General features: G+C 41.3%; 1 protein-coding gene across 11 annotated transcripts in view; it reads right to left on the reverse strand.

Annotated features, from left to right (window-relative positions):
- The window catches only part of AMOTL1 (angiomotin like 1), a 176,040-nt gene that overhangs the window by 48,857 nt on the left and 101,732 nt on the right, over nucleotides 1–25,451 (reverse strand). For all 11 annotated transcript variants that reach the window (XM_035265226.3, XM_035265229.3, XM_035265223.3 and 8 more), the window contains 3 exons: nucleotides 14,747–15,038; nucleotides 6,956–7,100; nucleotides 4,983–5,072 (listed from right to left, as the gene is read on the reverse strand). In XM_035265226.3, coding sequence (XP_035121117.3) covers nucleotides 4,983–5,072; nucleotides 6,956–7,100; nucleotides 14,747–15,038 — 527 coding nt within the window. The remainder of the gene's footprint in view (nucleotides 1–4,982; nucleotides 5,073–6,955; nucleotides 7,101–14,746; nucleotides 15,039–25,451) is intronic.

A 25,451-nucleotide genomic window follows, 5' to 3' on the forward strand; every position in this document is an offset into this window, starting at 1 on the left:
TAGTTAAAGGAACCAAAAATGGATGATATCAACATCAACTTTCTTGAGAAATACTATTGTTCTGAATAATGAAAGACTCCCATTACCTGGATATTCTTCTAGTCTAGGAAAGAAGAAAGAATGCTAAAAAAGAAATTCAGCTATTTTTAAATTGCTTTTATTCTGATAGTACTTTGTTTAATAATTTTGCCCTAATGTCTTGAAGTAACAGGATTACCTGAGGTTTCTCTCAACATGACGGGAACATTGAGTTTAAAAGATTATTTTGATACTGATGCTGCATAAAGATAATTTCAAGCTTATTGTCACTAGGATTTTCCACTTTTATTCATTCTCTCAATAAACATTTATTGAATGCCAGGTACATGAAGATGCAAGGGGTTTTAGTGGGGTGGGAGATGAATACTGGTAAAGAACATCTATGGTTCTCCCATATCGTGGAGTGTCACACAAATAAATCATGACCTTACAGGATGTAGAGTAAGTGCTGTAACAGGAGCTTTGCTCCCAGGAGCCCAGAGTCAGGAGGAGTTGCAAGTGCTAATGCTGGCTGGCCATGAGAGGTGGTAAAACAGTGCGTTCACATGTGACAACATCTAGCCTTCCTTCCTAATGATGCTTGATAGAAAACCACAGCATCTGATGTAATGAAACCTAATGAGGATTCAGAATAATCTCCTTATGCTCTATGTAGGTCAACAGAATAAATGCTTATGTCATTTTAATTTCTGATCTGTGGTTCACACAAGACCTATGGAAATCCAAAAACCGGGAGGGATTTTCTTTTAGAAAATTATTTTAGTCTCTTTTAGGTTCTATAAGAGACAGAAAACTAAAATAGCTAACATAAGATTTAAAGGTAAGATGATGATTGCCAGCTACACTGAAAATGGCAAATTATTATTTTTAAAGCAATACAGTCCAACACATTTTTTTCTGCTAATTTTTAAACCTGCAAGAATTTTAAGGGAAGTCAAATGCATATAGTTCTGACTCATTTACATCCATGACTCATCAATATGTTGTTTTAAACAAATCATTGAATGTCCAAGGGATCTTCTGTTCTTAGAGAGGTGCATCATTTAACACGCAGAATCTTAACTTACATAGACATAAGTTTAACCAGATATGTTGAACCTGGAGTGCCTAGCAAGTCCCAAAGTGATGGAGATAAGTTCTTGTGCAACCTTTAAACATGGCTTGGATTTATCCTGGCATAACAAACATGCCAGAGCTAATCAGTTCCCACTCAATTCAAGAATATGACAAAGCTCCAACACATCTATTTAAAAACCCCAACAAAATGAAATTTCATTTCTACCAGCTCAGTTTCTTCACATATAATATTTTATTTTTGGCTTTCTGGCCTAGAGCTGATGGGAATTCTGCAGAGCTATCCATTTTCAGAAAGAAACAGTTTTAAAAAGTTTCCGTGAGAAGACACAGCTAAGAATGGTAAGAGGTATTTCCAGGGGTTCTGCCTTTAGCAGACAGTAACCTGCCTCTGGTGTGCATGTGTGTATGTGACAAATGAATAAGAAAAATAAGAACCTTAGTTAAGGGGCAAAGAAGCTTGAGTTTCTCACAGACCAAGCAGGATTTGGCTAGAGGCCCTGTTTTTCAGGAGCAATTTGACTTTGACATCACCGTCCTATAAGCTATCAAAGCATTTGGAAAAACAAACAAGCCAGACCAGAAAATTCACACACAAACACAAAGCTGAATTCCTCCGAAGAGAATGTTACAATACCATGAGGTGACAGAGCAAAAAAATTCCTCAAGGGCATCAAGCTCCTAAGCACTTAATTCCTCAAGATTTTTCTTATAGACAAATCTCATGATTGAGGGGAACACAATGAGCCTGTTTAATGTCCACTTCAATCTTTAGAATCAAATAGTAATTACCCAGGCAGTCCACCAAGGCCTTCATGAAACTCCAACCTAAGAGCAGAGTAGAAGAAAAGTACCCTGAGCAGAGGGAAATGTTTACATCTGGCCAGGAAGGACCTCCTCCCTCCATTAACTAGGAGCTCTTTCAAGCCCCACCTACAGCTTCAACTGCAAGAGTTGGCTGGGTGTTCTGGGTGTTCTTAGACTTGGATGCCTAGCTTCCATGTGAACACCTAGCAAAAAAGCTGAACATGTTATTCTCTGCTTCCCCTTCCACGTGACTCTCTCATTGCCAAAGTGGCTGGCAGGAGCTTCACAACCTAACCTTGACTTCTTGGTATGTATTACCCCAAGATACAACTTTTATTGCAGTCTTGCCTTTCTCTCAATCAAGTGCTAGAATCACAAAAAACTCACTTGAAAAGGACGGCTTCTCTTAAGTGGGCAATAGCTATAATTATAATTACTAGGAAACAGAAATTTATTCTAACAATAGGGTTTCTGAACAAATACACAGATCATGAGACACATTAATAACTAGGAAGAGAGGCAATAATTCATGCCTGCCATTCTGTACTCACATGCTAAAATAAGAGCCTGACAGAGAGCACCACCCATCCAACCTGCTTAGTATCTTTGCACCTATTGTTATACCTGCTCACTGAGCTCTGGGCTGCAAGGTGAGGTGATGAACATGTTCAAGCGTTAAGTCATTATCTAATCCCAACCTGCTCCTCCTGTGTTTCATCTGTTAAGGGTGATCATCCATCTAGCTGCCCCAGTCACATCCCTTTCCCTCACTGCCATTATTCAATTGGTCAACCAAGTCCTACGAATTTGTCACTTGTTTGTCCGTCCCCTACTCTTCCTTGCTATTTCTACTGGCTCAGTTCATGAGCTCTCCATCTCTTCCCCAGATGCTGGATTGAAACACCTGCTAACTAGCCTCCTTGCCTCTAGGATAGTCCCTCATCAATTTCTCCTCTGCTCTGCCTCCCAAGTTAGTTTCCTAAATATGTGCCTTGTAAAGAATGCAATCATACTCATATTTGAAGAAAACATTGGTGAATATTACTATTATCTGGGAGGGTAAAAAGTAGTTCTAAGCAGGACAGAAAACCTTGAAGGCATAAATATGGTCACTTAAAACATCTTCTGTAAGATATAAAACAACTGGAGAAAACATCTGTAACATATATATGTGGGGGACATGCTGATTTACCTAATAATTCTTACAACTCACTAAGAAAACAATCTAACTATAAATTTGAAATAACATCTTGGTTTTATCCCTAGGCCACACTAGGAGAGAAAAAAAAACTAATGTAAATAATTATAAAGCTGTGAAGTCACAAAGCGTTCTGTAAAGATTAGGTGTAGGAAAATTGGTTAGGTATCACCATTACCAAACCTGCTTGAAATGCTCTGCCTAGATTCAATTACATTACGCATCAACACTGAGATACCTTTAAGCAGTTGAAAAATGCCTGTGGTCTCTCTTGTTTTTGCCTTTGGAACACAGTGGAGCATATTTGCACAGAACAAATAACTCCCTGTAAAGCTGGAAGGGCCTCTTTGCTTGATAATTGATCTTTCAGCTTTGAGCCAGAAGGTTAAAGTCTTTCTGAAGAACATTTCTGAGTTCACGGAGCACCAAACCTCATTACTCTGTACCAGCCTGTCTGGGAGGCCAGAACAATGCCCATCAGGTGAAATGGACTAGCTTTTCCATTTTGACCTGAACTAAGTGATCAAATTACATCCCTGACAATAAAGCAGAATATCCACAGAGTGCACAACACTGGCATTGCTGACATATCTGCCAAAGACACTTACTATACCTAGGCATGCAGTCATCCAGAAGGAACGTGTCACAATCCTAAATGCAAGTAGTAAAGACAACTCACCTTTCAAATGAAACTGAGGTGAGATCTATTGCACCCATAGGAAGAGATACAAGATAAATTTTGTTACAAAAGCAAGTAATTCAAAGTGCTGATATAGCCTTTCATGCGAATCTGGAACAAAGGCCAATCATCTGAGACGACAAAGGAATCCCAGGCAAAAGCCCTAGATAGTATTAGTGTCCATTTGCAAAAAACAGGATTTAAAAAATGGAGCTAGTATTAATAGGTGGAATGCAATCATGAGTCAATCTGGGGGACACACAGGAGTTAAATCTAACCAAACAGTTTGGAAATTAGAAAATTCAACCAAAAATTTTCCATTCTTTAAAATGTAGAGCTGTATTGAGGAACCCACACATCAGAAGACCACTATCTTAAGACAGATGGCTAGTACCTGAATATATTACTTTTTGTTGTTCTGAATTGTCTTAACTTTGCGAGCACTTACTCATAATCTTATTGAGATTTATGGTACAGATATGAATTCAATTTTCAAACAGCTTAAAAAAAGACAGTTGGATTTTTAAATTTCTGGCTAGTGCAATGAACATGCAGAAATTCAAACCTTGATCAATGCTTTCTCAAAATCCATTTAATTCTATCATTTGCCTCTGCTACAATTAATAAAATATTCTCTCAATAAATCAAGGCTTACAAAGCCACTGTTCATTATTTCTGGCTGAAATGGGCTCAGAGGCTTCCGGAAATGAGTATCACACATGGAGATATATAATGCGATCACTTAGATGGCTTGCACATTGGCCAGGGGCAGCCAGTCTAGAACTCTACAACCTACATGAGGACAAAACCTGCCCAGAGATAACCAAACCCCACCACTAGGCCTCCTTCCCTTTGCTGGAGAAAAAGGGTCCTAACTTATCTGAAGCAGTGAGTGCCAGGACATGCTGTGAAGTTGCCATTGCTTGAAGTGTGTTATAGACAGACAGAGAGAAACTGTAGGTCAGAAGGACAGAATAAAAACTACTGAAGCAACACATAGTGACCTCGGCTTTGTCTCAGGCAGACCTGGGGGGCCTCATCTGAGGCCAATAGGTTGTAGGCTAAATTAACAAACAAAAAGCAAACAGCACAAAACCTACTTGAAACTAATATGATTCTTCCCTCAGGCCCCCGTTTTTAAACAAGCAAATTGTGGGATAAATAAATAAGCAAGCGGAGACTCACTCTGGGAAGCATAATGCCCCTCTGCAGCTTTGTCTTCATGCCCTTCGTATTCCCTGCTGGATAGTTGCCTGTTGGCAGTCTCCAGTCGATCTATGAACAAAGAGGAAATGATTACAAAGAAATGTATATGGATTACTTTGGGAGGCCGAGGCAGGTGGATCACGAGGTCAAGAGATCGAGACCATCTTGGTCAAAATGGTGAAACTTCATCTCTACTAAAAATACAAAAATTAGCTGGGCATGGTGGCGCATGCCTGTAGTCCCAGCTACTCAGAAGGCTGAGGCAGGAGAACTTTTTGAACCCAGGAGGCGGAGGGTGCGGTGAGCCGAGATCGCGCCATTGCACTACTGCCTGGACAACAAGAGTGAACTCAAAAAAAGAAAAGAAAAAAGAAATGTATATGGATTGAAGTCATCATCTAACTGAGAAATGAAATAGGTGCCAAGAGGTTGGGAGGAAGAGACGTTCAGGCGGGAACCCAAGAGCTAGGGAGGAAATGATGCTCAGGCAGGAGCCCCAAATAGAACAACTTGGGGACAGACAGTAACTGTGTCCCAAAATATCAAAAGAAAAGGCTTCAGATGCCATTGTGTCTTTATGCCATCTAATGCCAAAGGATATGCAACAGCAGCAGGCAGCTAGGGACAGGTACTGAGAAAAACCATCTCACTGCTTCCAAGGCCAGCAAACCTCTGATTTGAAGGGTTCACAAGGGCAGTCTCCTTGGCCTCAAACCCAGCCCTAGTCTAATCTTGATCATCGGATATATATTTTAGCTAGTGACAGCTCTCTGTATCTCAGAATCAAAGAAATGAAAATTAAAAAATACCCAAAAAAGTCAAAAGGACCTAATGCATGAAGACTGTACATAGCAGTTCTATGTTTCTTCAAACCACTTGGTAAATCTTTAATTATTCAATAAATAATCCAACTCAACAAGTATTCACTGGATGTAGATGACACTCAACCCAAAAGGGTTTATAGCAACAGGAAAGGTGGGATCTAGCTACTGGGTACTATCAGGATATTGAGTGTTTTGACATATGAAGCAACTTAAAATGGTTTGGCTGAAAGTGAAGTAACATTTATAGGTTAACTCATTGTGCACATTGGAGATTGCCAAAATCTAGCAGCAGGTGGCTCCTATCTTTGAGCAAGTTTATTGTCTACTCATTTCACAACTGTGGGGATTTTTTCACCCAGAGGAACAATGTCTAGCTCTGTCTTTTATGCTACACCTAGAAAGATTTAAGTGCTGCCTTTTTTTTTTTCTTTTAGATGGAGTCTCGCTCTGTTGCCCAGGCTGGGGTGCAGTGGTGCAATCTCGGCTCACTGCAACCTCCACCTCCCGGGTTCAAGCAATTCTCTGCCTCAGCCTCCCAAATAGCTGGGATGACAGGCTCCTGCCACCATGTCTGGCTAATTTTTTTTGTATTTTCAGTAGAGACAGGGTTTCACCATCTTGACCAGGATGGTTTTGAACTCATGACATCGTGATTCACCCATCTTGGCCTCCCAAGGTGCTGGGACTACAGGCATGAGCCACCATGCCCAGCCTAAGTGCTGCCTTTCAAAGAGTGCTATCAAATGACAGCCTGATGTGGAAAGGGTTGTGCATCCAACATTGATCTTTTCAAACATTCAGATTCTCATAGTCATGAATCACAGTTTAGTACTTTTAAAGCAAGAAGGAGCCACACACAGAATCGTTCCTTCAACAGACTCATGCATACAGGCTGTCACTTCCAAAGCTCAACGCTGCAATCTACAACCCACAAGGTAGAAATAACAATTCTGCTTTTTGAGCACCTCCTCCATTCCCCAGATGGTTGAAATATACAAGATTATCCAACACACATAGACTAGCACCTAGTCTACTTCTGCAAAGTACTGAGTGCAAAGCACTCTGGCCCTGAAGTTGTGCTTTTAGCTACACAGGTAGTTTAGGTAGAAAGAACATTAATAAACATGCCTCGGAGGTCTCTGTTGAAATCATGAAGTCTTCTAATCTCGCCTTCCAATTTGTTTCTCATCGCCTTGTCCAGTGACTCTCGCTTGGTGGTAGACTTGACCAGACTTTCATAGGCTTCCGAAATTCTCTGAAGTTCTTTTTCAAACTAAAAGAAATAACTGGCATTAAAGTGGTGCTTCTGACATTTTTGCTAGTGTCTTGGTAAAACGGAGTCTTAGACATTGCCAGTGTAAAGGCTGTATCTTCAGTGCAGCCTTTCTGCATCTTGTTTCACATGTACCAAATTGTATAATCGATTTCACTCCCTAACCCGCTCTCTAGATACTACATTAGGATCCTGTAAATTACAGGCTTACAAGTCTGGCCGAATGATCTGATGTCACCTTGTAAAAATCCCTCTGTACCAATATTAGAAAGGGGTAAATCTAAACATAACTTAAATCTTTTATACTTTTAATGGCAATTTATAGCTACTGTGATTATTCCCAGTTGACAACAGGAAAATATTAAAGTACAAAAAAAATTAAAGAACTATAACTAGAACCCAAGTTTCCAGACTCCATATACAGTGTTCTTTCCAGAGACAGTCCTATCTGTCCCCAAAGGAACATAAAATCCACTGGAGGAAAGGCCTCATTACTGAGTATTTTTAACTACTTTGTCTATGAAAGTAGCTATATGGTGCAGTGGCTCATGCCTGTAATCCCAACACTCTGGGAGGCTGAGGTGGGTGGATCACCTGAGGTTAGGAGTTTTAGACCAGCCTGGCCAACATGGTGATGGTGAAATCCCGTCTCTACTAAAAATACAAATATTAGCCAGGCATGGTGGTGGGCCCCTGTAACCCAGCTACTTGGGAGGCTGATATGGGAAGATCACTTGAACCTGGGAAGCAGAAGTTGCAGTGAGCAAGATCACTTCACTGCACTCCAGCCTGGGCAACAAAGAGAGATTCCATCTCAAATAAATAAATAAATAAATAAAAGGATTAATGGACATGTACCTAATCATAAACAAATGTATCACAGAAAACCTCTTTATATGAAGGTATAGATAGCCAAGAAATTAAAAACATTTTTAAAAATATTTCACTAGACCAAAAACTAACTGGGGAAGCCTTTAATCTATGGCACATATACATTGATAACAAGTAGCTCTATTCAAACAGGAATTTGATATAATAGTGTGGTTTTGATATAGAGATGAATAAATCCCATTGTATTGTTATATAACATAAATGCAAGAGAAAGGGTAAAGACCAAGTGAGGATGCCTGCAAACATGGATGGAGACTTAAGATGCTGCTAAGGTCAGAATCAAAGGTGAAGCTGATGGGGTTGAAAGCACTAGTGCCCTTCACTGGGCCGCAGGAGATCAGGACCATGATTTCAGTCCTTCCATAGGATAGCAATGGCACCAGGAGCCAGGGACCCTCTTTTCTGAGCCCCAATTGCCCAGATCAGAAAGTCCCTGCTGAGACTCCTATAAATAATACATATACAAACAGATATTCATTGTTTGCTTACATGTTAGGTATTTTTCCAGAAGCTGAGGATACAGAAATAAGGAAGGCAATTCCTGGCCTTTAGGAGCAAAGAGTCTTAAGTTGGCCTGTAAATACTTCAGAGAAATGGTAGTCCAGGGATGAGGGAAAGGTAGAAGCGGCAGGAGCTAGGGCCAAAAGGAAGGACTTTAAGTATGAGGAGGGGAGGCTTAGTGGGGGTGAGAGGTACTGAGGAAAGAAGGTTATAATTCTGATCTCATTCGAGTTTTTACAGACAAAACTAATGATGAGGAGGGCGGGATTTGATGGGAGAAGAGGTAGAAGAGACATCCAGGTAAAAAACTAATGTAAATAGCTCAATGATGACAAGAGGCTGAACTATAACACTAAAAGGACAAATTCCAAAGACACTAATGAGTAGAATCAACAGGTTTTGGTGACTAGGTGCAGGCAATAAGGAAGAAAGCAAGCAAAGACAACACAGACATTCACAGCTTAGAAGATGGGGTAATGCGACTTAACCAAGGTAAATGATTATAAGAGAAACAAGTTCACTAAAGAAAGAAAACTAGTTTGGGTTTGGAGATACGATGGTTGAGGAAGCTGCTGCACATATTAGCAAAGATTTCTAGTTAGCAGGTGAACATACAGGTCTAAATGCCAGGAGGGTGGCTGGAGTGTCCTCAGTGTACAGGTGACAGATGACATCAGAAAGCACAGGCCACTCAGGGAGAGAAACAGAAGATTAGAGGGCCAGGAAGGCATTCACCCCAAAGGAGAGGCTGGGCACAGGGAAAAAGACCAAAGCCAGTGGAGCCATAGGAGCCTAGAAGCCAAAAACTTAAAGGAGGAGAGATACTGTGGTCAGCACCCCCAGAGGTTACAGAAGAGCTAGGATATAGCTGAGAAGAGGCTGAGGAGCAAGCTGGAGAGCACGGGGGCTTCTGCTTAGCATCAACCAACTGGAGCTGAGCTGAGAAGATCCTTTTGGTACCACCTTATGTTCCCAAAGGCCTCTTTCTACCAGCGTTGGTTCTTCCGTGGTCCCCTCATTTTAACAAGGCCTTTCCGGTTCTTCCACAGATATCATGAACTGCTGGTAATGCAGCAGCACAGAGAACAGCATGTCCTGAATCCTGTTCATAGCCTTACCATGAATTATGATCCTGTCTTTAAATTTTATTTACAAAAGAGATGGCTTCCAGGCATACTAACATTTCTTTGCTCTTATCTATAAAGGGTGGCCTTTGCTTTCAGACAGCTGGGCAAGTCACAGGGATAGTCCCCATCAAGACCAAAGGGCATCACCAAGTCACCAGGGAAGCTGAGAGTATCACACTCTGAGGCATCCACCATGAGAGTGGTGTTCAGGTTTCCAGCCCAGGACAACTAGCAAGGCTTCCTTAACTACAGGCACAGGGACCCTTCCCTTGGTCTGATTTTATAGTATTTTTAAAAATCTGTTGTATTTCTCTCCCTGGAATTCTAATATGCATCTGCATTTTGCATCTCTGATTTGACTACTAACTCCTTGAGGGTAGAATAGCTCTTACTGTCCTGGAATTATGCTTTGCCCATGACAAAATACTGACTGATTAATTAATCTTTAAATGTAGAACTCCTAAAGACAGACTTGGACACTGAATCATGCATTCTTTCCTTTCACTCTAAGAATTTCCCTCTGCATACTGTAAAAGGAAACTTCAGGATCCCCATGATGATGTAGTTTACTATCTTAAATCTTAAAACAATCAAGACCTGACATGGTTATGTGCTTAGAAGGGACCTAGAGAAAAAACAAAGGACTTAGTTCAGAACAAGGTAATTCCTATGAGGACTGATAGCTGTAATGGTAGAGAAAGATTACTCCCCTTCAGTGTGTGCTATCGATATGGTTTGTCCCCAGCAAAACTCATGTTGAAATTTGACTCCCAATGTGGTGGCATTGGGAGATGGGGCCTAGTGGGAAGTGTTTGGGTCATGGGGGTGGGTCCCTTGTGAATGGCTTGGTGTCTTTCTTGCAGTAGTAAGACTAGATTGGTTTTTGCAGGAATGGATTAGTTCTTATGAGAGCAGGTTTTTATGAAGAAGGACATCCTCTTCAAGTTTTGCCTCTTCATACATGTCCCCTTCCACCTTCTGCCATGTTGTGACACAGCATAAAAGCCCGTACTGGAAGCCAAAAAGATACCAGCATCACGCTCTTAGGCCAGACACTAAGAATCCCTGCAATCACAGAAATACATTCAATGTCCCAGAGGCAGAACTACAAGCAGAGCAGAAAGCCCTGCATGACTTCCACTGGCACTGTTGTAATAAGCAAATGGACAGAGAAGGCCCTGAGAAAATCTCAGCCATTCTAAGTTCCAGATACTACTGGTTTTCTCCCTGAGCACCTTCATGTGTACCACTCAGAGATGCCCAGGACCAAAGAAAGGCCTGCTGTGCAAGCCACAGACTGCCCAATCAAAGCCACCTTTGTTTCACTCACAAAAGAGGGTCTTCACTAAAGCAAGCCCTGGGTAACTGTCAATGCTTGGCCCTCTCCCATCAAATGCCCGTCTATTCCCTGATAGCTTTTTGAGGCCAAGCCACTCGACAGTCTACAGTATGGCCCCGGTAGAAACTCCATCTGTTAATTAAGTTTCAGGGAAACTGGGAGGAAAAAGATGCAAAAAACATAACCAAAAGATAAAACTGAAAATAACAGCTCTTTCTGGGGATCCTCGACCATCATTCCAACATTAACAGTGATAATCACTACCTTGTGCCTCTTTGGAAACAGGGTCCTCATATCTAGGCTGGAATTTTATAGTCTCTGAGTTTAATTGTTCTCTTCTGCTGTTCCTGGCACAGTATGCATCGGCTAAACTCTGCAATTAAAAATTCATCTATTTTTAGTTCTGGCCTTACAATGCATCTCTGCAAGGGCCAAAGCATTCCCAATGCTGCAAGGAACTCAGATGGGATGATACTGTAACACAGGGGACAGAAGCAAGTTGCAGGGGCATCCCAAAAGGCGTGCACTGTTCCCTATTGAATGAATTTTTTCCAGGTCCTTGGGCTCTCACTCACCCAAGAATGAGTAGGAGAACCTGGTAGCAATGATATTGTTCAAGTAAATATTGGACCCAAAGAGCTTTGCAGAAAAGTGATTTATTAGGCAGAAAGAGAGAAAGAGAAATAGAGAGTGAGTGAGCTCCCACGTGTCATGGGAGAGGGTCCAGAGATGGAGTTCACACAGGTAAGGGGCAGGGGGACTTTAAATCTAGGAGTTATTTCCACCTCATTCATGTTCTTGTCCCATGAGAGGAGTTCTTTCAAACTTCCACTGGAGTGATTGATCTTTGACTTTGATATTGGATTGGCTGCCCTTTTTGCCAGCTTTCTAAACAAAGGAAGTTTACCTAGGCAGTCTACCTTCCCACGCGTGGTAAAGTTAGACAAAGAACTCTAGGCTCCTGGAGTGGGGGGAGGTGAATAGAGGTATGGCACTGGGAAGTTCTTGCCTTTGAAACCATGACCCTTGTGGACCCGGGAAGAGAAGTTAACATAGTCCTTCAATACTGTGGGCATAGCGAGGTCATATCCTACAACATCGTGCAGCAGGCCCACCCAAAACAGGGGTCACATCCATGCCAGAAGAACTGGCAGCTATCGTCGCCGAGAAGCAAAGTTGTCAGCTCAACTGAACACCCTCTACCCAGATTAAGGCTTAGGCAGCTGCTAAGAACACTGAATGGCAAGGCTAGGGGTGAGGGTAGATTTAGGACTAGGGTGATGTTAGGAATGCAACGCACAAAATGTTACGCCACAAAGTGCAGGCAACTCGTGTCTCTCGGTCCCAGTTGTCGAGAACAGCTGTCCAACTTGTGATGAGTATGGCAAGTATCCATCAAAATTTGAGGTTTTTAATTGATAATTCCATTTTTACATATGCTAGATCAATGTAGTCCATAAGTCCTCATATAATATCATGGACACGTTCTTGGAAACTGCAACTTTAAGTGAAATAACACACAGCAGGCCTCCAAATAACGTCGTTTTCTTCAACATCATTTCATTGTGATGTTGATGAGGAAAAAACTGGTTTTGCTTAAAACTGTAGTTTCCAAGAACCTATTGATGATATTAAATGAGGACTTAGTGTACTTGCAGAACAATTTATAACATTCAAGGGACTGAAAAAGCTTTGGGTTCCAGAAGGGATGCCACTTTTGATTAGTCTCCTCTTGCAGAAGTCATCAAAATCCTTTTGGCCACAACTTTTAAGAACCATTCTCTGTGCAGGGATATTGACACACTGGGAGGTTGAGCCATTTTAGTTTTCAAAATGGAAATATACGTCAAAATCAAGAAAGAGATGTATGTTATAGGTAAATAAAAAGTACATGTTAATAAAAAGATAATGAAAAATAACAAGATCTCCAATTTCTGCACCATTTGTGTATCTCTTCAGCAACACCCATGAGAAAAACCCCAGCATCAAACTCTGCCTTCAAGTGGGTCTGTATAGCTTCTTGACGTGTCTGCCTTGGAGCTTCATTAGGAGAAGAAAGAAATGCTTGTTTCCCAAGAAGTGCTGAGTCAGCGCTTCCCAATTTTCAGCCGGTACCAAAAAAGAAGCTGCCCAAAAATGTCAGAGGCAAGATTGGACCTGTGCAGTGTCTTATAGGCTGAGGGCCATGAGACAACATGCTTATTTCCCAACTTCTAAGGGTACAAGAAGGGGCAGGAGTGAGGCTGCAATCTTTAGGCAGCCCTTATTTGTTTCTGGCTCTCATTTTCCCCCTTCAATAAAGGCAGCCAGAGCTCCCTGAGCCAAGTCTGGTCTTGACTCCAGGGAGCTCCAGACCTTTTCAGCAGAAGCTCTGCACAAACATGCTGGGACAGATTGTCTGTGAAGATATGTACCATCAAATCCACTACTCCCTGATAGCCCTCAGGAAGCAAGTAGAGCCTACTACTTTAAAACCCTTGACCAGCAAAATGACCAGCTTCACCTGTGAAATCAACACTAACTCATCAACACTAAATGGGCCAGCCGGTGCATTAATTGTCACACACAGCCAAAGTGACAATGTTCTTGTAGGCAGGTGGGGTTTATACTCCTACACTTTAACTTTACAGAAGCCCTTTATTCCCAAGGGAAGAGCCTGGCACTTAGACTCTTAAAGGATCACCACTACTACTCATGCCTCCTCACCCTCAAAAAAAGAAACCCGAGTGCTCTATGGTTGTCCTGCCCTAAAACATCCTATTACCGTTGCCCGCCCCCTTGCATCCTACCTGTAGCACATCAGATGCTGACTTATGAGTCATCATGAAATCACTGCCCAGCAACAGCTTGTTCTTGTTGGACGTTCCCCTATTTACATTGGCTCTCAGCATAAATCTCCAAGAATAATGGCTGCTATACATTTAAATATTCCAACAGTAACTACACAGGCTGGAATTACTCAGCATCTCCCCACCTGATAAGTCACAAGCATGCAGAAAGCACACAATAACTCATACTCTTGACCCTCTCATGTTGAGGCAAGACTGCTTTATGCAGAGACCAGCTAATGAAATGAACATGACAACACAAGGTTCCTGTCTGAGATTCCCACATTTAAGAGAAAATTTGGTATCTCTCACTTCATTTTCCTGTGGTTTTATTTATGTTTTATTTTTGAGACAGGGTTTCACTCTGTCACCCAGGCTGGAGTGCAGTGGAGCGATCTTGACTCACTGCAACCTCTGCTTTCCCAACTCATGTGATCCTCCAAGTAGCTGGGACTACAAAGCATGGGCCACCATGCTTGGCTAACTTTTGTAATTTTCGTAGAAACAGGGTCTTGCCATGTTGCCCATGCTGGTCTCAAACTCCGGGCTTAAGCAATACACCTGCCTCAGCCTCAAAAACTGCTGGGATTACAGGTATGAGCCACCACTCCCGACCTCCTCTGTGTTATTTACTCTGCGTGTTTCCTCTTCTCCACTTGTACATGTGGGGAAATCCTACTTAGCCTTTGAGTCTCTGAGGGCCACATCTGCTATTCCTACAGTAGACCCCTCATATTCTTACTGCAGGCATTAGCTTATGCAACTCTCTCCCCTTTTTGGAATGTAAGCTCCTCCAAGGCAGGAACTGGGTCATATTTATTTTCATCTCCCAAAAGCCTTGCACAGGGCCTGGTATAAAAAGAAGTCTAGTGCAATGTTGGCAAAGCAGTCAGTGCCTCAACTCCCCATGACCAGGTAAAGAATTTTGTCTCCTGCCCATTCCCCAGGGATGTCACGCACCTTGTGGAGCTTGTCAGCATTGTCGTAGTAACCCTGAAGTTCCTGGTGAAGCACCCGGTTCTCCTCTGTCAATATCTCCACCATTTGCTGGGCTCGCTCCACAATTGCAAAGGCATCTGGGCCAAGCTGTTGGCTGGGGGAGGCGGCAGGCGGGGGCTGTGGAGCACCCAGGGCCATCGGGGGTGGAAGTGGCAGGGAGACGGAGTGCAGTGGCCCGCTGACGGAGGAGGTCTGGGAGGACATAGGGCTGTGCTGCTGCATGGTTGACGGGAACGGAAATTGGCATGGGCGGCTGCAAGGCAAGGGAAGGTAGCAGTCAGAACCAGGGGAAATGGTGGGAGCAGGAAGGAAGGCTCAACAATACTGGCACTGTTGATGGCTTCCACGGTCAGTGGCCATCAAGGCACTTCCCAGTGGGAGGTATTCACTGTGCTACCATCTCAATCAGCACTGTTCCGGCTATTGGTGAAAGAGCCACCAAGAGAGACCAGGTCCTTGCTCTCAGACATTTACATTCTAGGCAGACAGACAGGCAAGCCACACAACAAGAAAGCCAGGTATCAATATGTAAACAGTACTCTCCAAAGAATAAGGTAGAGTGATGTGACAGGGAATGACCCCATGGCTACCTCCTACTCAGAGGGCAGAGAAGGAGTCTCTGAGTAGGGGTGGTTTGAGCTGAAGTCAGACTGAAAGACAAGTGGTTTGGATGAAGCCGGTAAAGAAGTGGGGGAAAGGAATATTCTGGGTAGGAGGTGTCAGCTAGCACAGTGGTCCCCAACCACTGGGCCATGGACCAGTACCCATCAGTGGCCTATTAGGGACTGGGCCACACAGCAGGAGGTGAGCAGCAGGTGAGTGAGCGAAGTTTCATGTGTATTTACAGCCACTCCCCATGGTTCACATTACCACCTAAGTTCTGCCTTCTGTCAGCAGTGGCATCAGATTCTCATAGGAGCATGAACTCTTGTGAACTGTGCATGCAGGGGATCTAGGTTGTGTGTTCCTTATGAGACCCTGATAACCTGTCACTGTTTCCCGTCAACCCCAGATGGGACCATCTAGTTGCAAGAAAACAAGTTCAGGGCTCCTACTGATTCTACATTATGGTGAGTTGCATAATTTTTTTTCATATATTACAATGCAATAATAATAGAGACAAAGTGCACAATAAATGTGACGCACTTGAATCATCCTAAAACGACCCTAAATTCCACCATCATCTGTGGAAAAACTGTCTTCCACAAAATGGGTCCCTGGTGCCAAAAAGGTTGCAGACACTGAGTTAGTGCACTGGGCCTGAGGCGGGAATTAGCACTGGCACAAGCAAGTAGTATGAGGCACTGCCAGCAAGTAGCAGTGCAAGATAAGCCTAGAGCAATGGGCAGGGGCCACAGCAGACTTCACCTTAGAGTGTACAGAGGCCAAGGGAGGAGCTGCCTCTCCTGTGGTATGCACAGATGGCAGGCACATACACGTGGAGCCCAGTGAGGCCCAGGTGTGGTCTAGGTGAGAACTGAGGAGAGTTCAGAGTAGTGGCAGAAGAGAAACAGGGATTGGGATTTGTTTTGTATATATCAGGGATGAGGAAAAGGGAAGACGGGAAAATTAAAAATTACTCCTAGATTTTGGGCTCTACACAAATTGATAGGGGCACCATTTAATGAAATGGGAAGTCTTGGGAAGAAACTGATTTATTTTGCTGAAGTAAGGGAGGTCTAGAGCTCAAGAGTCTAATTTTAGCCGTGTTAAAAACACACACACACACACAAGGGTGTCCCTTCATGCTCAAATACCTGGTATTAGCTCCTGTCTTTGAGATCATGAATTTCCTTCCCCTATCCCCCTTCCTAACAATTCCATCCGAACTATTCAGTTAACCTGTTTCCTAAGAACCACTGTATTTTCTTTCCACCTAAGCCAAGGGCTGCTAACGGCATTTAGAAATATAAAAAGTATGAACCAAAAAGTATCTGAGACAGAGCTCAATCAATTTAGAAAGTTTATTTTGCAAGGTTAAGAATGTGTCCATAACACAACCTCAGAAGGTCATGACCACATATGCCCAAAGTGGTTGGGGTACAGCTTGGTTTTATACACTTGAGGGAGACATGAGTTGTCAATCAATATGTGTTTTGGTTCGGTCTGGAAAGGCTGGACAACTACAAGTGGGAGTGGGGGCTTCTAGGTCATAGGCAGATAAAGAGAAAATTAGTTGCATTATTTTGAGTCTCTGATTAACTTTTCACTGAATACACAATTTACATATGAGAGGAGGGTAAAGGAATAGTCACTTATGCCTTAGTCTGGCTTAGTTAAACAGTAGGTCAGAGTAAGCAATCACATATGCATTTGTCTCAGGTAAGCAGAGGGATGACTTTGAGTTGTGTCTGTCCATCGTCCACAAGGAATTTTCCTTGTGGGCAAATTGTGAGGGAGGTATGTACCTTTTTTTACCTTGGTAGCTATCTTATTTAAGAATGAAATGTGAGGTAGGTTTGCCTGATGCAGTTCCCAGCTTGACTTTTCCGTTTGGCTTAGTGATTTGGGGTTCTAAGATTTATTTTGCTTTCACATCCCCCTCCCTTTTATTTTTCAAATCTTTCAGAAAAAGCATTTTTTAAGAAAATGAATGAGCCTCTGGTCTCAAGTTTTTTCTGATCTCTCATGACTAGGATGGTTTATTCCCAGAAAGATAGGTGCCAGGTTATTAGGAAAGATCATTTTTAGTAGGTTGTGAAATCTCATATCCTATGAAGAGAAAATAGGGAAGAGAGAAAAACAAACAAGAAAGATGAAGAACAATCCTGGAAATTTGATATAGGCCATATTACTCTGAAGTCCATACATCAATAGGCGATATCAAAGTGGTTTATGTATGTAAATAGGTTGCTATTATTTTCTTCTGAAGCTTAAGTTGTCTAGCTTCAGTTCGCAGGGCTTTAAGAAAGCACAGCTTCATTTTTAGGATTTTCAAATCAAGAAAAAAATGGGGGGTATAAAATAGGACAGGGAGGAAAGAAAGAAAGAAAAAGAAAGGAAGGAAGGAGGGAGGGAGGGAGGGAGGGAGGGAGGGGAGGAAGAAGGGAGGGAGGGAGGGAGGAAAGAAGAAAGAAAAGAAAGAAAGAAAGAAAGAAAGAGAGAGAGAGAGAGAGAGAGGGAGGGAGGGAGGGAGGGAGGGAGGGAGGGAGGGAAGGAAGGAAGGAAGGAGAAAGAAGGAAGGACGAAGGAAGGAAGGAAAGAAGGAAAGAAAGAAAGAAGGAAGGAAGGAAAGAAAGAAAGAAAGAAAGAAAGAAAGAAAGAAAGAAAGAAAGAAAGAAAGAAAGAAAACAAACAAGTAAAAACTTTACTTTGGAGACTTGTAGCCAGGATAAATTTTAGAATTCAGTCCAAACTATAGAAAATAATAAAAATTGGGCTGGGTGCGGTGGCTCATGCCTGTAATCCCAGCACTTTGGGAGGCCAAGGCAGTGGATTACCTAAGGTCAGGAGTTTGAGACTAGCCTGGCAAACATGGGGAAACACCATCTCTACTAAAAATACAAAAATTTAGCTGGGTGTGGTGGTGTTCTCCTGTTATCCCAGCTACTCCAGAGGCTGAGACGGGAGAATTGCTTGAGCCTGGGAGGTGGAGGTTGCAATGAGCTGAGGTTGCCCCATTGCACTCCGGCCTGGGTGACAAGAGCAAAACTACGTCTCAAAAAAAAAAAAAAAAGAATAATTTTAAAACATAAGACTAGAATAATAGGTGTAGTCTAGTTTATTTTGAAGCATAAATTTTCACTCTCCATTTTTGCTAAAGACAAATCATAAGACAAATTTATATGTAAAATAAATGTTAGTTTTACTATATGTGGCCTGAGTGGAAAAAAAAAAACTATTTGCCATATAGGCTCTTTTCTTTTAATTGACTTTACTGGAACTTTATTCCATAAGAAATCTCAGATGACTGCAATGCTTTGAACCCAGCCTGTGCCTGCAAATACCTGTATTAATTAGATGAATTCCTTGCCTCAAGGTCCCAGGAAAACTTAGGGCTTCTGGAACTGTCAGAAAGTGACATTCTTTATTTACCGCAGGTCAGGAACCTGTACAGGGACTGTGTAGACAAGGTGTGAAGCCAGCTTTCCCAAAGGGCTTTATTTGGCTCTATTAGTCAACTTCAATTCCTTAAAACAATCTGTTTATATTTAAAAGTATGCCATTCCAATGAAAGCCTACATAAAGACACTGGTAAAATAAACAGTGTCTCCAATTGCGTCCTATTACAAAAAAAAATTATTCTTACTGAACTTATGCAAATAAGTATACTGCTATAAATCAAATATACTTGCAAATAATTTTCAAATTCTTGAGAAATCAGGTAGAGAGAAATATGCTTCAGATTTTGCTCACAGGAGTATAGTTGACCCAATTGTTAAAAGCTGTAAACAGCTCAAAGAAAATGGGTTTTCTGGACTCAGAAAGAAAACCCATTGCTTCTTTCAAAAAAAAAGCAAAAACCTATGTTCTTTGAGAGAGGAAATTTAACTTCCCAAACAATAAGCCCTAATAAAGACAGCATGAAGCCAATTACATGTGTCTTTTAAAATTCTGTAAGCAAATTTATTAAATTTTAGTCATCTTGACCATAAGATATAATTTCCATAAACCTTTTAAAACCTTTATAACCTTTTATTAAGGAGTGGATTAATGCTCAAAAAAAATCTTGTTCATCTGACACTGGGGCTCATATGCTGGTCTTGCAGCAGTGTGCATTTGGTATTAATGGCTAATTTATAGAGAAACTGAACTAATTTTATCTCTCAACATCAGCCCTTACAGTCTCATGCCCACCTTTGCACAACAGTCTCTGGGTCTTGAGGAGTTAGACAGTTTTAATTTCTGGCTCTGTGTCTCACAAACACAGTTTATTTTGGTTGGCATCTTCTACCGGATCTGAAGATGAAGTTTTAACTACTGTCAGGATTTAAGACTGAAAAGGACTTGGTGTCCTGTTTAGACTCAGAGGTCAAAGCTCTGTAACTTAATGGCACAAGGGCTTTAAAAGCAAAATACAGAAAGTTACATAGATGTGATAACTTTAATTAAAAAAAACAATTTTAATTTCAGTTTTTTTCTAAGCAAACCAAAACTTAATAACAATGGCACAGGAATTATTTCAATAAAATATAAAATGAGTTCGTTAGGCCAGTTATCAAAAGGCAAAAGAAAAGACCTTCTGCAGTGCCACTTCTATTCCCTGTGGGGTGTTCATTTATTATCAATAATCCTGCAAGTTAGCAAAACCATCCTGGCTAACATGGTGAAACCCCATCTCTACTAAAAATACAGGAAAATTAGCCAGGTGTGGTGGCGCACACCTGTAGTCCTACCTATTCGGGAGGCTGAGGCAGAAGAATTGCTTGAACCTGGGAGGTGGAGGCTGTAGTGAGCCGAGATCATGTCACTGCACTCCAGCCTGGGCAGCAGAACAAGACTCCGTCTCCGGGAAAAAAAAAATTCCCTCTTTTTTTTCCTTTGCTGGCCATCTTTTTCTTTTTCCCATTTTTTTTTTCAACTGTGGAAATTTAGCCAGTTCAGAGGCCCTGTTCCCCATAATTTGGAACGTTCCTTAGGATTCAATCAAGTCAGGTAAAGCTGGTCAAACCCAATAGGAAAAAAATGGAAACAACACCAGAAACGAACCATCGCCACCAACGGAAAAAAAAAAAAAAACAGTTACACAAAACAAGCAATTACACAATTTATACAATTACTGAGCACTTTGAAGGTAAGGAGAAATTAAGACCAGCTGGTTTTTAAATTTAGGCAAGACAAACCCCAATTCAGCTACTACCTAGGAATGGGGCTCAGGCTAAAGACTGCTCTCTACCATCCAAGAAACCGGAAAAGAACTCTAACTTGCCTCCCCAGTTGCAAGCAAGCTAAAACTTCAGAAATGGAGTTGTACAGCAAAATAAACTTGAGATCTCGATCACATTTAGGGAGATCAGTGGCCTCAGCAAATTATCATATTGGTCAGAGCCATAAAGGTAGCTTAAGCTAGTACAAAGCACCCATAGATTTTTCAAAGGTCAGGGGAACCAACATTCAGAATCCCTTCATGGCTGCCAACTTGTGAACCCAAAAAGTATCTGAGACAGATCTCAATCAATTTAGGAAGTTTATTTTGTCAAGCTTAAGAATGCACCCATGATACAGCCTCAGAAGGTCCTGACGACAAGGTAGTCGGGGTACAGCTTGGTTTTGTACAATTTAGGGAGACATGAGAGGCTAATTAATGAAAGATGTATATTGGTTCGTTTCAGAAGGGCAAGACAACTTGATTTGGGGAGGGAACTTCCAGGTTATAGCTAGATAAGAGATAATCTGTTATATTGAGTCTCTCATTAGCTTTCAACTGAATACACAATTTACATGTGACAGGAGAGTAAAGGAATAGTCCCTTATGCTTTAGTCTAGCTTAGTGAAACAATAGGGCAGAGAAAGCAATCACATATGCATTTCTCAGGTGAGCAGAGGGATGGTTTTGAGTTGAGTCTGTCCTTTGTCCATAAGGAATTTCCTTGTGGGAAAATTGTGATGAAGATACATAGATGTTTTTTTAAATCTTTGTAGCTATCTAATTTAAGAATAAAATAGGAGGCAGGTTTGCCTGATACCATTCCCAGCTCAACTTTTCCCTTTGGCTTAGTGATTTCGGGATCCTGAGATTTATTTGCCTTTCACAAAGCAAACAAAGTCTTGATGTGTAGTTCTCCAACCACAGCCGCTTCTCTTCTGCAGATACTTGGGAAATTCATTTTCCTGTTGACCTCCTTAACCACTGGGTCGCAATCATGATACCCCAAATCATCCACATTCTATATCAACTACAATATTCCCACCTTACCAGGGTGGGTACAGGAGTACACTGTTCCTTAATACAGGGTCTCTTTCTTTTGCCCTAGGATTGCCCTTCTTTAGCATGTAACCATGGACAAGTTTTAACCCCTTCTTCACTTTTAAATGATGATAATAGTACCTACTTCACCGAGTTATTGAGAGAATGAAATGAGATGATGTGCTTAGTGTCTCTCTTTAGGAAAGCACTTAATATGGTTAGCCTCTGTTATCATCCATATTGCTAATGGATGATAGGAGAAAAGCAAGAAGCACCACCCTTGGATTCTCCTCCCTCTTCGAAGACCACAAGCTAAGCATCCCAGTCCCTGGCTGTACAACCTCTGTGAGGAACCATGGCATAATCCAGCACCATGGAATGTGATGTCGTCACAACCAGAGAATGGTTCTGGGCTAAGGTCAGTGCATGTCAGCACACACTCCTGGACACAGATTCTCATTCCTTCTAGTCCACCCTGTCCAGACAGTGGCCACTAGCCACGAGGCTAGTCAGCACCTGAAATGCAGCTAATCCGAACTGAGATGTGCTCTAAGTGTAAAACAGACAACAGAATTTGAAGACTTAGGGCCAGGCATGGTGGCTCACTCCTGTAATCCCAACACTTTGGGAGGCCAAGGCAGGCAGATCACTTGAGGTCAGTAGTTCGAGACCAGCGTGCCTAACATGCTGAAACACCGGCTCTACTAAAAATACAAAAATTATCCAGGTGTGGAAGTGCATACCTGGAGTCCCAGCTACTTGGGAGGCTGACGCAGGAGAATCACTTGAACCCTGGAGGTAGAGGTTGCAGTGAGCCAAGATTGAGCCACTGTACTCCAGCCTGGGTGACAGAGTGAGACTCCATCTCAAAAAAATAAATAAATAAAATAATTTGGAGAGTTACTAGTAAAAAAAAAAAAAAAAACCTCACTTAAAGTTTTTAGTCCTGATTACCTGTTAAATGATAGTATTTTGAATATAATGGGTTAACCAAAATTTTTTTTAATGTTTCTAAATGAGTTAACTAAACTATGTTTTAAAATTAATTTCATTTGTCTCTTCAAACGTCTTAAGGTATCACTGCTAGAAAATGTTTAATGAGATATGTGGCTCATGTTTTATTTCTATTAAACACTGAGTGCCGCTCCAGGCCGTGCATGTACCCCAGAAGGCCTGGTTCTGGAAAGCCAATTCCAGATTTCAGTGAGCATCAGAGCAATTCATGCAACAGACTAGCTGTTCCCACTCTGTGGTCCCCAGATCCTCAAGCATGAAAGGTGATCAAGCCATACTCAATGTACTAAACTCTACGTTCATCTATAATTAGGCCATCAGGCTAATATGTAATAAAAAATGGCTTGTTTGACAAAAATTTTGCAAAACATGACAGGAAAAGAAAAAAAAATCAATGGGTAACAGACAAAGGATGTAGTGAAGTAATTTACAAAGAGAAAATGCAAGCAGCTAAATATACATTTTCCAATTGTAAAATTAATAGAGAAATTAAAACAAAAACAATTTTTATCAGTATTACAAATTTCTCAAGATATACTGCATATTAGGATTTTGCGTTTGTAAAAATAATGCAGAGAAAAAAGACTGGAAGGAACTATTACAAAAGGAAAGGCTGACTGTCTGCAAGTGATGGCACTACTCTTCATACTTTTCTGTTTTTTCTACATTTTCTACAATGAACATGTATGGCTACTTAAAAAAGCATTTTATTATCTAAATAATACATGTACATTATAGAAAAATTAGAAAACACGGATAAACCAAAAACTCAACATTGTTATTTTAACAATCAGAAAAAGTGTAAACAAAATTACTTTTAAAATGAGATTAAATAATATAGGGGCTTCTTGGCTGTGAAAGGGCTCAAATTTGAATTCCGCTGACTCAGCAAAAATGCTTTGTTTATATAGAGCTTTGCAATTTATAGTATTTTCTTATAATTGTCTGATTCTCAAAGCAATATAGTGAACAGAGGGTTTAACAGTAGTATCTCTGGATAGGAGTGAAATAATTTCTATTTTCTTTCTTTTGGGGAGCGGAATGGGAGTTATCTGTATTTCTAAATTTTGTACAATAAATATGTTTTCTTTATCTAAGGAAGAAAATCAGTTATTATGGGAAAAAACCCGTAATTACTTTTGTACCAACCTAATAGTTTTAGGGAAAAAAATAAGCTGTAACATTTTACAGATAAGGAAACTAAGGCTCTGAGAACTTATGCAATTTGCTACCAGAAGGAACAACAGCCAGAACCCAAACCCCTTGAAATTTTTTTTCCAAACCCATGGAACTCCCCACCTGGACCCCTTTGGTCATGCAGATACCTTAAATCTCAAACTTTTTCAAATGAAGCCTCTACTCTTGGGTAAACTAAGGTCAAAATCATTGCTATGCAGGGTGGCTATAGATAATCCTCCCATTTAGAGAAGTCACTCATTTAATGCATTACAGCTGGAATTGTTAGGTTTCCTGAAAAAATAACCTGAACGTGACCCTAGCTTCTTGAAATACCCAGGCTTCAGAGCCATTTCTCAGGGGACACGGGACATTTTACTTGGTTCATCCAGCCATAATTAAGCCTAAATACTGGAGACACTTCTGAGTTCCCATGCTGGTATTCAAAACACATTTAACAGGTGAAATTTAAATAAGTCTCCATGGCCTCATTTTCATTAAGAGCAATGCATAGTTTTCAATCCAATAGCCCTGGGTCTGGCTTACATTTTGGTCTCACAAAGCAATTCATTTTCATGATTGCATAAACTGCAAATCATAATTCCCCATTTTGGAAAAACATACACTTATTCCCAAAATTCTCCTCCCTCCTCCAGCTATGTCCAACACAAAGTAAGACAGGACCACCAAACCTTCTTTCTTGTAACATGGCACATTCCAAATACAGAGCCCACTAGGATTAAGGCCTGTGATTTAGCAAATATCTTCATGCTGGTTCATGTTGAGACTGGACTCACTGCACTGCTGGGCTGACTGGGTTCCCTGAGGATAGGCATTATCTTCAATTTGCCAAACGTACTCTTGGGCTGCCCCCACTTTCCTTGCCCCTCCACCCTGCACTGTCAGTGGGTATGTTCCCAGAGAATGTCAGTGCCTCTGACTCTATCCTCAATGAAACCAAATCAGGCTTTCTCACAGAAAATGCATAGTGCATTTTTTTTTTTAAGGAAAATAGCGATTTGGGGAATAGGTCATGCAAAACTCTTGGCCTTGATGAGAAAGAAGGTGGTGGTGATGGCTGTCCTTTGATGAGGCAAGAAGTCTGCTCTACAATAGGAAATCCATAGCTCCTCAGGTTTTGACATCATCTTCTATTTTCATCAACCTAAATAGGCTAGGAGGGCTGGGCCGAACACTACCATGTCATGCTTTCATAAAATATCTATCTACATACCAAAAAATCAAATTAATATATTCATAGATGAATAAAATATTAATAAACAGTTACCACTCTTCCATGTGCTTCCAGGAAGCTAGTAAATCAAACTCCCAGTGCTGAACAGACAAGACTGAGCCAAGATAAAGGCCAAAAAGGCAATGCACAGGCTCAGGGAGTGGAAACATAGAGCCTTAAGTGTTCTTTTCCTTGACAGGATTCATTCTTAGTCTTTTTTCAAATTGATACTGCCTAAAACGTATAAATTAGTCTTAAATTAGTATTTATGAATTTTCATGATGGAAATATTCTAATAAAAATGTCTGAAGAAAACCCACAACCCTCCCCCTAGGAATAAAATCCCCTCCAAATGAAAGCAAACCAAAAGACAAACAGACGCCCACACCCAGAGC

This window comes from Callithrix jacchus, chromosome 10, assembly GCF_049354715.1.
Source record: "Callithrix jacchus isolate 240 chromosome 10, calJac240_pri, whole genome shotgun sequence".
Lineage (NCBI taxonomy): Eukaryota > Metazoa > Chordata > Mammalia > Primates > Cebidae > Callithrix > Callithrix jacchus.